This window comes from Myotis myotis, unplaced genomic scaffold (genome assembly GCF_014108235.1).
Source record: "Myotis myotis isolate mMyoMyo1 unplaced genomic scaffold, mMyoMyo1.p scaffold_m19_p_4, whole genome shotgun sequence".
NCBI lineage: Eukaryota > Metazoa > Chordata > Mammalia > Chiroptera > Vespertilionidae > Myotis > Myotis myotis.
Genome location: NW_023416346.1, coordinates 89,395,336 through 89,408,680, shown reverse-complemented (window position 1 = coordinate 89,408,680; position 13,345 = coordinate 89,395,336). Strand labels below are relative to the sequence as shown.

At 34.9% G+C, this 13,345-nt stretch overlaps 1 protein-coding gene across 3 annotated transcripts in view; it reads left to right on the top strand.

Annotated features, from left to right (window-relative positions):
* Nucleotides 1–13,345, top strand: part of RLIM (ring finger protein, LIM domain interacting) — a 26,463-nt gene extending 13,118 nt beyond the window's left edge. For 2 of the 3 annotated variants that reach the window (XM_036304376.1, XM_036304375.1), the window contains 3 exons: nucleotides 3,724–3,916; nucleotides 5,047–5,130; nucleotides 6,558–13,345. In XM_036304376.1, coding sequence (XP_036160269.1) covers nucleotides 3,748–3,916; nucleotides 5,047–5,130; nucleotides 6,558–8,143 — 1,839 coding nt within the window. In that variant the 5' untranslated portion in view covers nucleotides 3,724–3,747 and the 3' untranslated portion in view covers nucleotides 8,144–13,345. The remainder of the gene's footprint in view (nucleotides 1–3,723; nucleotides 3,917–5,046; nucleotides 5,131–6,557) is intronic. The other variant, XM_036304377.1, reaches the window with a different exon arrangement.

Sequence of the window (13,345 nt, the reverse complement as noted above, 5' to 3'; positions counted from 1 at the left end):
AACCAGATTATCATATGTTTATGGGATTAACTTTTATTTTGTCATTGTGAACTTAAAAAAGATCCATCTGAAGTTGGATGGAATTTTAGATTGTTTACTACCAGTTAATTTAGAGCAGGGGTCGTCAAACTTTTTAAACAGGGGGCCAGTTCACTGTCCCTCAGACCTTTGGAGGGCCAGACTATAGTTTAAAAAAAAACGATGAACAAGTTCCTATGCACACTGCACATATCTTATTTTGAAGTAAAAAAACAAAACGGGAACAAATACAATATTTGTATTTGCATGTGGCCCACGGGCCATAGTTTGAGGACCCCTGATTTAGAAGTAAAATGCAGTTTTAATGCTGAGTTTATAGTAGAAAGAAATGTTAGTAGAGATGTTTCATAGTGCATATTTTCCCCCAAATAAGTCAGATTTTAGGAAGCATGGTATACAGAATTCTGAAAAAAAAAATTTTTCTAATCAACAAAGGCAATAGTTCATACCCTTTCTAGAGGCAACTTAGAAGTAAATCAACAAGAAGACATCCTTGATTTTTAAGAGCAGTATAAATGATGTTGAATTATAAGAAGGAGATGGGCAGATAAATGAGTTTCACATCCATAGTCACATGCATCAGAAATTAGAATGATGAAGGATTGGATCCCAACAAGGATTTTAAGGACTAAATAGCCATGCCTTTGTGAAGGGTTCCACATAAAATAAAAACAATCTCTCCAAGAACACAGGTTCCAGTAAGAAGGCAGAGCAGTTAATTAACTCTAGGAATTATGTAGAGGTTTTATAACTTGTGGACTTTTGAGGAAATATGTGATTTCATTACATTTCTTAAGAGTTTTATTTAAGTATAATTAATATACCAAAATATTGCATGTTTAATGAATTCAATTTGATGCATTTGGACATAAGCAAGTACCTGTGATACTATCACCACAATAAGGTAATAAACCTATATCCATCACCTCCAAAACAAAATTAAGAACTCAAAATGTAATAATAATTGAGGACAATGTTTTGTAATATAGGTCTACTAATTTAAAAAATGGCATTCTTTTGGGGGTTTACATTTTCTTAATTGGGGTTAAACATATTCCTTATCATCAAAATCATGTGCAGGTATACATCTAGTGCTCCTGACATAAAATGAGATTTTCCATATTTCATCTTTGAAAATGTCCTTTCACAATATAGGTATTGCTATGTAATCAATCCAGAAGCATATAATTTTTTTAAAATAATCTTTTTAATTGATTTCAGAAAGGAAAGGAGAGATAAACATCAATGATGTGTGAGAATCATTGATTGGCTGCTTCCTGCTTGCTTCATATTGAGGATCGAGCTCGAAACCCAGTGTGCCCCGACCAGGAGTTGAACCGTTACCTCCTGGTTCATAGGTTGGCACTCAACCACTGAGCTAAGCTGGCTGGGCCAGAAACATATAATTTTAATGAAGCATACTCATCCCTTAGAAAGAATTTATAGAATTCTGTTGGACTCTTCATGTTTACCTTTTAACATATTACACTGCAGTTACTACTTTCAATTGAAGGTTAGGTGGAAGGTCCTCAGTTGCACAGTTAAATGGATTTTTGAAATAAAGAAATTTTACTTTTATTTACTTTTATTTAAGGTCTAAAAAGTGCTTCTGAAACTGTAGTTTGTGCTTATAAAATATATCTACTACAAATTTGTATGGGAATGCAGCTCTCATTTCTTGGATAGCACAAGTGCATATAAAGCAGCTTGACTTTGTGATTCCAGTGGTATTGTTGAAATGACTTACTGCAGGATAAGTTTTACATATAAGCACTATTTTGCCATGTAATTTTAAATGTGTTTTTTTTTATTGATTTCAGAGAGGAATTGAGAAGGAGAGAGAGAGATAGAAATATCAGTGATGAAAGAGAATTATCCATTGGCTGCCTCCTTCTGCACACCTTGTATCAGGGTTCAAGTCCGCAATCCGGGGCATGTGCCCCCACCAGGAATGGAACCTTGACCTCCTGGTTCATAGGGTGATGCTCAATCACCGAGCCACATCGACTGGGCTGCCTTGTTATTTTAGGTTGAATTCATTAAGAACATTATGAATCCTTTAGCAAAAGCTAAATTCTCACACTGTTATTTTGTAATGGTAATTGGGGATGGTTCTTATTGGGGAAAATTTTTGATTTTGGGCCTGGGTACAACAAATCACAATAAAACTTTACCAATGATAAGCTATCAAAATGAACAAGTGATGAAGTAAGTCAAGATACTTAGTTTCTGTGTCTGACAAAAAATTCATGGAACTGATGATGGTTAAGTCCACAATAATGAAGCTTGCCATTCACACTATTGGTTCAATAATACGATGGATTTAAATATTTTCTGCAAACTCCCTGCTGATGAATAATATAGTGAATAACCATAGACTTAGATAACTTATATTTTCGCAAGGTTTGTAAATTTTTGTTTCACACATTTTACCACTATTTCAGTTGAAATACATCTTAGCAAATTCTACTTTAGGTTGTACTGAATTAGTGTTTTCTCAACTTCTTTGGAAACATGATCACCTGTAGTGGTTCCATGAAGATTTATAGAGGCTACTTCTAAATCTCAAACTTCTTGAATAATCCACACTTGACTCCTAGCATACAGTTGTGGACTTATTATTAGCCAAGGAAAACCACTCAAAATCATTTGCTGCCTTGTTTTTCAATTGTTTATTGATGTGTCCCAATATCTTCAAATTTCTGAGCAATTGTACTCATTAAAACACTAATAATTTTAAACAACTTTATTTTCTTTGTACACATTTCTTTAGCTTCTGCCATCAAATGCAGTTTAACTCAACATCAGTAAATGATTTTCCTTGCTTAGCCAGCAAATGAGCCACTGGAAACTTGGTTGAAGCCTTGTTTTTTATTTTTGTGAAGAAATATTTTGTGAATAGCTATTTTATTTTAAGTTTTCCAATTTTTTACACTGTAGTTTCCCTGTGAATTAGGAATGATAATATCATTAGTCTGGTAATATCAACGTATATTTCATTACTTAAGCACAGTTAATGTGCCATTGCATAATAAACAATCTTTACCGTCTAATCTGATAAAATAAGCCTCATTCTGTGCCTTTAAGGGTGGCATTTTAAGTCCACCTTCTTGATATGATGTGATAAGTGTGCATCTGTAACTTCAAAAATGTCACAGTATGGTGATGTACATGGCATTGAAATGCTGTCAAATTATAATTGCATCACTACAACTTATAATGCCCAGCTCACCATTGTAAAGCAGTGATAGTGCCACATTTAGTCTGTCTGTCACAACTATTAAACTTTGTCATTATATCATAAAAGCCATAGACAATATGTAAATGAATGTATTTTACTATTACAATAAAATAAACACTGAAATTTGAATTTCATATAACTTACATCAAAAAATTCCTTCAAAATAAACATTTAAAAGTGTAAAAACCATTTGTGGATCTCAACAAGAAAAAAATAGGCACCAGAGCTTAATTTGGCCTTGGGCCATAGTTAGCCAACCCCTGACCTAGTCTTTTCCTAGTAAAATAGGGATTTGGGGGAGTTTTTCTATTATGAAATTTTACTCAGATGAGGTCTTAAAATTTACATCTTGACCTATATTCTGGATTTTCACATAATTGAAAATGTTTTATAGGATACATACTGACTTCTGTTTTCAAGATTGATTTCCTTTCTCCTTTTAGATAATTTTCCACTTGTTCATCAAGATGGAAAGCTCAGATTCTAACGATAAAGGAAGTGGTGATCAGTCTGCAGCACAGCGCAGAAGTCAGATGGACCGATTGGATCGGGAAGAAGCTTTCTATCAATTTGTCAATAACCTGAGTGAAGAAGATTATAGGCTTATGAGGGATAACAATTTGCTAGGCACCCCAGGTACGTGATAATGTAGTTTAAGAATTTATATATGTAATTTCTTGGTCTTTTAAAAAAATAGCCTGTTTTGAAAATCAGTTTCTTTAGCCATTATGAAGTATGATTTTAATGCAAGGCATATAGAATGACATTTACTACTATATTTATTAATTCTGTTCACTTATATTTGGAATTACCCTATATCATATTTTTAGTTATGAATTACATTATGAATTTATGGTGAGCTTATTTGAAAATAGTGGAGCTGAACAATTTTTTAAAAATTTATTTTTATTGACTTCAGAGAAGAAGGGAGAGGGAGAGAGAGATAGAAACATCAAAGATGAGAGAATCATTGATTAGCTGCCTCCTGCATACCCCACACTAGCGACCAAGCCCACAACCTGGGCATGTGCCCTGACTGGGGATTGAACCATGACCTCCTGGTTCATAGGTCGATGCTCAACCACTAAGCCATGCTTGCTGGGCTGAACCATATTTTTGTTGGCTTATTTAACTTCTAAGCATGAGTCTAATTGTGGAAGAGCTAATGGGAATTTTAGTTCCTAGGACAGACTTACTCTCTTTTGTTATTACTGATTCCCTGAATATGTCCCAGTCATAATCCTCCAGAGCTAGCCTTCGGTAAAATTACCAATTATTCAGAACTTTGTGCTTGGCTGTTAGGTCCCATTTGATCATAGTTAAAATTCATTATTTTTCATAGTTCTTATTTCTATTTAATTTTACTAATCTTTGAGTGATTGCTTAAATTTTAAAAGGTCAGGTGTTGGTTAGTGAAAGGAAGTACATTTTGAATCATCAATACCAGGTTTCATTCAGAATATCTAAGTTGGGCTTCTGGTCCTGCCATTTATTAGCATGTCAGTTTCTCACTCAGTATCAGTTTTCTTGTTTTAAAATACAGATGGTAATATCTACCTCCCAGACTTGCAATTGTAATGAATGAGGTAATATAGGCAAAAGCATTCAGTAAACTACAAGAAATTTGTACAAATATCAATTGTAAAGTCATGCTCCCAAAGAAATGAATTTTACCCAAGTTTCCTACTCCTTGGTTTTCATCTCAGATGGGTAAGAGTCATTGGTTTTTATTTGTAATTTGGCAAACATTTTAAAACTATTTTCAGGTGAAAGTACTGAGGAAGAGTTGCTGAGAAGATTACAACAAATTAAAGAGGGCCCACCACCACAAAACTCAGATGAAAATAGAGGTATATTTTGCTTTGCAGGGGGTGGGTAGAGGATGGAATGGATAAAAAACATAACAGTAAATGTCAGCTAAAGATTATCCAGAAATGATATAAAGTAATTTGGTGCTAAGTTACCTGCTCATAAAGAGAACTGGCATTGTCTTGATATTTGGTAAGAATGTGAACGTAGGGTGTCTTTTTTTTCTGCTTTATCTTTGGTTTGTTTGTGTTAATTATGGCATTGTGAGAAATGGCATATTTAAATGTAATTTCTTGATTTTCCACATCCATTGAAATATCCTTCTATCTACTGAATTATTCCTTTTTTTTTTTTAATAAACATCTGAGTTCCTCACCAGCAGAAAGAAATGCTGTATTCTCTAACCTGGCCATTCTCAACAGGGTTTAATTTTGCCCCTTATGGGACATTGGCCATGCCTGGAGACATTTTTGTTTGTCAGTACTGGAAGTTTGTTATTGGCATCTAGTGGGTGGAAGCTAGGGATACAGATAAACATCCTAACTAACGTCCTGATGTTTTTTTCTCAATGTGAAGTAGAGAATTTCACCATCTAACCTAAGAGGCTATGATAACAGTCTGGTCTTGAATGTGCCATTATATGTATTGTGCTAGGTTCAGACTATTCATTTGGTCTGATGTCCAATTTCATGTTAAGAATCTTGGTAACATGAAGAAATAATTTAAACATTTTCAAACCTATAAACCTTGTTTATGTTATATTTTTGCAATGGCTACAGCAGTCTTGTATTTTAAAATGTCTTATATTATCAAAGTCACTTAAATCAAGAGTCTAGAAGAAATGTTACAGGCTAATGAAAATTTGACAGAAATGTAATTTGAACTAAAATTCTAGCTCTATACCTTAACTTGTATTTACCTTGTTTGATTACAAGAGTGTCTTGACAGTGAACTGAAAAATATTGTCTTCTGACAATCCACAGTAATATGGTAGGCTCTTTATATAATAGACTTTCTCCAGATTCCCTTTAAGAAAATTCTCTAAATTTTGTGGTTTTTTTAAAATTATTTTTTAATATATTTTATTGATTTTTTTTTACAGAGAGGGATAGAGAGTTAGAAACATTGATCAGCTGCCTCCTGCACGCCCCCTACTGGGGATGTGCCTGCAACCAAGGTACATGCCCTTGACCAGAATCGAACCTGGGACCCTTCAGTCCACAGGCTGACGCTCTATCCACTGAGCCAAACCGTTAGGGATAAATTTTGTTTAGATTAGCTTGCACTTTCAAAATGAAATTGAAATTTCCCTGCCTTTACTTGCAAGTCTATGTAGTACTGTTTACAGAAATCTATAAATTTGAAATCTGTTCAGAGTCTGTTCTTTTTTTTTTTCTAATACAAAGTTTCTGAGCACTATTACATGATTCTCCTAATTTTAATAGTTCCTTTTCTCTTTTAAAAACAGGTGGAGAGTCTTCAGATGATGTGTCTAATGGTGACTCTATAATAGACTGGCTTAACTCTGTCAGACAAACTGGAAATACGACAAGAAGTGGTCAAAGAGGAAACCAATCTTGGCGAGCAGTGAGCCGGACTAATCCAAACAGTGGTGATTTCAGATTCAGTTTAGAGATCAATGTAAACCGTAATAATGGGAGTCAAAACCCAGAGAATGAAAATGAGCCATCTACAAGACGTTCTAATGGAGAAAACATGGATAACAGCCAAAGGCAAGTGGAAAATCCACGATCTGAATCAACATCTGCAGGGCCATCTAGATCAGAACGCAATTCAACTGAAGTATTAACAGGAGAAGTCCCATCTACTAGAGGTCAAAGAAGAGCAAGAAGCAGAAGCCCCGACCACCGGAGAACCCGAGCAAGAGCTGAAAGAAGTAGGTCACCTCTGCATCCAATGACTGAAATTCCACGGAGGTCTCATCATAGTATCTCATCTCAGACTTTTGAGCATCCTTTGGTAAATGAGACTGAAGGAAGTTCTAGAACCCGCCACCATGTGACACTAAGACAGCAAATAAGTGGACCTGACTTGCTAAGTAGAGGTCTTTTTGCAGCTTCCGGAATAAGAAATGCCTCACAGGGAGCAGGTTCTTCAGACACAACTGGTAATGGTGAATCTACAGGATCAGGACAGAGACCTCCAACCATAGTCCTTGATCTTCAAGTAAGAAGAGTCCGTCCTGGAGAATATCGGCAGAGAGATAGCATAGCTAGCAGAACTCGGTCAAGGTCTCAGACGCCAAACAACACGGTCACTTATGAAAGTGAACGAGGAGGTTTTAGGCGTACATTTTCACGTTCTGAGCGGGCAGGTGTGAGAACCTATGTCAGTACCATCAGAATTCCAATTCGTAGAATCTTAAATACTGGTTTAAGTGAGACTACATCTGTAGCAATTCAGACCATGTTAAGGCAAATAATGACAGGTTTTGGTGAATTAAGCTACTTTATGTACAGTGATAGTGATTCAGAGCCTAGTGGCTCAATCTCAAGTCAAAATATGGAAAGGGCGGAGTCACGGAATGGAAGAGGGGGTTCTGGTGGTAATAGTAGTTCTGGTTCCAGTTCCAGTTCGAGTTCCAGTCCTAGTTCTAGTTCTAGTGGTGAAAGTTCAGAGATTAGCTCAGAGGTGTTTGAAGGTAGTAATGAAGGAAGCTCATCATCAGGCTCATCAGGTGGCAGGCGAGAGGTTCGACACAGAGCCCCAGTAACATTTGATGAAAGTGGCTCTTTGCCCTTCCTTAGTCTGGCTCAGTTTTTCCTCTTAAATGAGGATGATGATGACCAACCTAGAGGACTCACCAAAGAACAGATTGACAATTTGGCAATGAGAAGTTTTGGTGAAAACGATGCATTAAAAACCTGTAGTGTTTGCATTACAGAATATACAGAAGGCAACAAACTTCGTAAACTACCTTGTTCCCATGAGTATCATGTCCACTGCATCGATCGCTGGTTATCTGAAAATTCTACTTGTCCTATTTGTCGCAGGGCAGTCTTAGCTTCTGGTAACAGAGAAAGCATTGTGTAATTAAGGTCTGAGCTCTCAGCTATGTACCTGGTATAGTGATGGGCAAACAGGAATCACTTGCTTTATGTCCACTTTTTGAGTGGTGCTTGTAAAGTTGCAACCTGAATTGAGTCATTGCTTTCTGAATGAATCGTTGTCCTGTTTCCAATTTCTGTTCCAGAATAAAAGGAAATATTTAAAAAGCAATGTTTTAGGACATAAAATCTAATTTCAGCATCAGTAATTGATATACTAATGATTTATTATATATGTTTATTAGTTTCTCCTTTGTTATCTTAAAAGATCTGTCTTAGCAATGGCTATTTCATGTTGATTTTTAAAATTTCCCATGCCATAGGAGAGAAGGGCTAAGGAAATTACCAGTTTAGACTAAGTTACAGTACATGTTTTATAAGTGATTGCTTAAAGCTTCACCATTCCCAGTTATTAGTTGGCACAAATTTAGCTACATGCTGACTATCATTTGTTCACCTTTTAGGCAAGGTGATATTGGACATGTCAGTGTAAATAACACTAAGGTTAGATCTTCTAAGTGTATAACTGTCTTCTAAGCCCATCACTGTGGCACACTGTAGAGTGAGCTTATAGTTTAATTAAGATGTTTATCTTGTGGAAATATTAAAAAAGCCTATGCTTGTGTAAGTGAAAAAAATCACATTCATTTGTTTAAAAATGTAAAGCTATTTTGTAGAGGCTCAGTACTTTTCCAATGCACTGTTGTAATAATGCATTACAAATTGTAAAGTACCATGCATAGAAATGAAAAAAACTGCTTTTCGTGAGCCAATATAGTAAAAAAAAAAATCACACCAAACAAAGTACAAAGCTCCTTTTGTAAGTGTGTACATGTCAAGAGCAGAACATATCTATAATATTTAATGTATATGAACAGCTACTGTGACATTGCAAAGTAAAGGTCAGAGTGCAGAATTGAACTACATTGAAGGCCAATGGAAATTGTGTGTTTTAACTTGGATTTAGGCAGAAAATGAAAGACGGGGGGCGGGGGAGACTACTACTCTGGAAGAATTTAAACTTTTTCATGAAGACAGTATAAACATACTGGTTTCATATGGTGAAATCTTCGACACAGTATTCTACTTGAGCAGATGAAGTAGATGAACAAATTAGGCAGAGCTTTTGCTTTAACAAAAACAAGCCACTATGACCTAGTATAATTTACATTGTTGTTTTTACAAGTCTCTGCAAAAAAAAAAAAAGATAGCAAAAAAATAAAAAGATCGTAAACCACTTTTAGCCTAAAAATTGGTAGAGATGTGTATACTAATAAGAAAGTCTCGAATTTGCATTGTTTTCAAGATTTGTCATTTAAGGTACCAGTGCACACTTGGTAGTATTTCATTGCTGTCTAACACAACCTAATATTTCACATTTAAAGACCGGTTGAGTAGTTAAGAGATTTTCTTTTTGAAAGTGAGTCATGTTGGGTTATTTGAAATTCAAATTTCAGTTGTGCTGCCCATATTTGAAGATGAGACCACTGACTTATGATCCATGGGTTATGTACTTTATGTTGTTTCCTTAGTAGTAACAATAGGTTTGTGAAAAGAACCTCAGCACTCTTGCCGAATTTTTCTTTCGAGGCTGGTTGGGGTTTGGATTAGTCTGATTGTGGAAGACTGTGTTTGTTTATTTGGAAAAAGCTAATGGGTCCAAAGAGGAATTGAACACATCCTTGGCCTTTAACAAAGTGAGCTGACTACCCTGGCATTATCAGATACTCAACAAAATAAACAATTCTGCTTTTAGGAACTATCTAGTTACCTTAACTGCTATCAATTTAGCTGTAAAGATGATTTCAAAGCTCATATTTTCATGTTTTCTTCTTGCTTTCAATCCTACCTAAGTATCAAGGAAATGAACTTGTAAATGTGGTAGTTGTTTGCTAAGGATATGTACTGCTCTTGCAAGGAAGTAATGTTCAAACAAAGGTTCACTTATTTTTTTTAATATAAGCAGAAATCACTGTTTATGGCGCTTATATAATACATGTTATCTTTTTAAAAAATTGTCCATGTAAAAGTCAGAATTCCTTTATATTTGTGAGCCTCCTTGTCTCCTTTCCGAAGGGTATGTAATCTGGTTTTCAGATCTGCAGGATAGTCCTGATTGGCTAAAAACAAACCCATATTCCTCATGGCATAAAATGTCCCATTATTATAGGGGTGTTCCATTTTATATAGTTTAAAAACAACAGCTCGTTCTAAGCATAAAAGTTACTGAAAACAGGTATCTCCCAAAATGTATTATTCTATTACTCATTTGTGAAGTATTAAAGTAAGAACTCATGCTGAGTTCTGGTTATGAAGGTAGATATTGAACCTATTCATAAATACTGGAAATAGAATTTTAAGTTTATAGCCCTCAGTAGAATGCACATATTGGGCATGTGCATGTGAACATCTTTTTCAATAGCATTCATTGATTTCCATTAGATTGTATAGAATGGATAAAAAAATTGAGTGGAATTAGCTTTTTTTTTTTGCAAGGCCCATGACTAATAAGTACTTACTGGTACTGGTGGACATTGAAGACAATGTCAGATGTACAGTGGAGAAGAAAGATCTTTTTTACTACCAGCATCCAAACACCTACTCCCTTAAGGGAGCATTTTCTTGCAAAAGACTTTACATATTTTGTATTTTTGCACTTTTTTCTTTATTAAAGAAAGATTCTTTCCGGGAACTTCATGCAGTAATAGGAGCAAGATAAAACAATGTTGGGAGTTTACATTGTTCAAAGCATAGGGGAAAGTACTAAAATCTGAATTTCTTTGAATATTTCAGATATTTTAAAAAATACACTTACTAGTCTGAAGCATTTGAGATGTTATGTTGTTTAACTCCAAGCAGCTGATAAAGCTGCAGTTTATTAGTACTACAAACAAAATTGAACAAGTTAGGTTTAAAGTTTTCAGACTTTGTAGCAATACTAGATGAACCATGTTAATTTTGAGTATTGCTCTCAAAAGAACACATTAGTCATACGTTAGTGGTTAATGGAGGCGGGAATTGAGAAACGTGTTCACATTAGTGTTGCAATGTAGGGAATAATTGGGCAGTTAACAAGAAAAATGTTTAATATATATATATATATATATGAAATATCTAAAAATATCATTGGAGTTTATCCAAACTTTAAGATTAGGAAACTGGTTATCTATAAGGGTTACCTCAAGTAATTTCCCCCCCTGGGAAAAATATGTCCTCTCCATGCCAAGTATTCAGTGTCTCAAATTATATTTATGAAGGATTATCACTTAATATGCTTTGTATTGAACCACCTGCTTCCCAAATATCCATGATAGCCATGACTTCAGTCAGTTCCCAAAATACCCATGTGATAGGGAGGTGAATGTTGCAAAATGCCTCCTAAAAGGCCATTTTTACAGCTTGCTAGAATACAGCGGTACCTCATAGTTGTTGATACTTTTAAAGATGGAGGATATTTTTACCCTCCTCCCCTTCTCTTTTGTTCTTTTATAAGTAATCTGCCTTTGAATTTTTAAGTTTTACCTTACTGGCTTACCTGTCAAATGTATTACCAACATTAAGTACTTAGAAACCATGTTTGCAGGGCACTTTTATTCATGGCTTATAAGACTATGCTGATTGCTACTTTTTAAAGTATTCTGTACCTTAGTAATGCAAGAGATTGAAAAGGCACATGTTCAAGTGTCAGGCGTTTTCTTCCTTAGTAGAATTCTTCAGGATGTTTTATATTCAATAATAGTGTTGTAATTCATTGAGTTAACTTAGTAAATTGTATGCTTTTGAAAACATTTGAAAATGTAAATCAATATAACATGCTTTATTTGTAAAATTAAAGTTCAAGGTCCAAAGAACTAGTATAAAACTTAGTTTTAAATCAGATTTTAATAACTAAGAAACAGCTATGAAAACAGCTGTAAAACTTTTATCATCCTGAAATTGAGTTCTTAACTGGACATTTCTAAAATAATATCTAATATTCCCAGTAAGTGATTATCTCACTTGATTTAAGTAAATCCATTTTATATCTAAAACAGCATATAATAGGGCTATTACTGAAGTGTTGGAACTTACAAGAGATAACAACAGTTTATTAGTTTTATGATTTTCATTTCTATGTAGGTGTTTTAATTCAAATTTGAAGGAAATAGGCATACCCTCTAACACTCAAATAAAATTATAGTGAGGTGTTTGTTTTTTATTAGTATTTCTTTTGCTAAAGACCCACAAGTTGCTTTATGGTCACTTGGATTGAGTGATAACTTAAATATATGTAGTGAAAGCAAACCCATAATACCACTGTGCCTAATTATTTCAGGGTTCCTCTATCAGTTCCTCATCTTGCAGATTTATTCCAATACCAACGTATGGTTGAACCAGCTCCCCAGCCTTAAATCCCTTTAGTGCCCCTCTGCTAACATTCTTTTAACTGATTGATTTGTATGTGTTTTAACTATCCAGTGATTGGATTTTACCTCTTGATAGGTCCATTTGTCCTTGGTGCTGCTTTTAAATATGTAGGGCTATGTGATCAGGTATCAAGTTCAGTAGGTACACAGTTGGCCTGGATATGTATCTGCCTGTTTTATCTTCTCCCAGGAAGAGCTTCTTTGGTATAGATGTTTACGTGGGTTCATATAAAGAACTGGGCTACAATCTTGGGAAGCTTTCTGAAGTCTAAGAACTGAAAGGACTTGGAGGGGGGATCGTAACAAAGGCTGCCTTTACGTCTTTGAACACGAAGCACATAAATGTCCATTCTGTGACGACGAAAGTGATTGTTACACCAGGGCTTCCTGACCTCTGGGAGAGACTTGCAAAAAAGCAGAAAGGAGCACAAAGTGAAGTTATTTTGGTTAGTTTGCTTTATCTGGTTTCTCATTTTCTTTAAATTTAAACCTGAACATAACACCCTTCTCCAATATCTAGCCAGCAGACTCCTGGTTGGGAAGCCCTGTATTAAAATTTGAGAATGTACCCAGTTTCCTTTTTTTGTACAGTGCTTTTACACCTGCTAAAAATTAACTTGTTTAATGCAAAACAAGACGTTGGAAGGTCAGTCATATTAAAGCTGGTTTGATTATTAATAGTTATCTTTTAGGAAGAAGCTTTTTCCCTATGTAAGATGTCATACTGCAGATTTAAAATATAGACTATCAATAAAATGCATGAAGTGATCATTTGTGCTTGA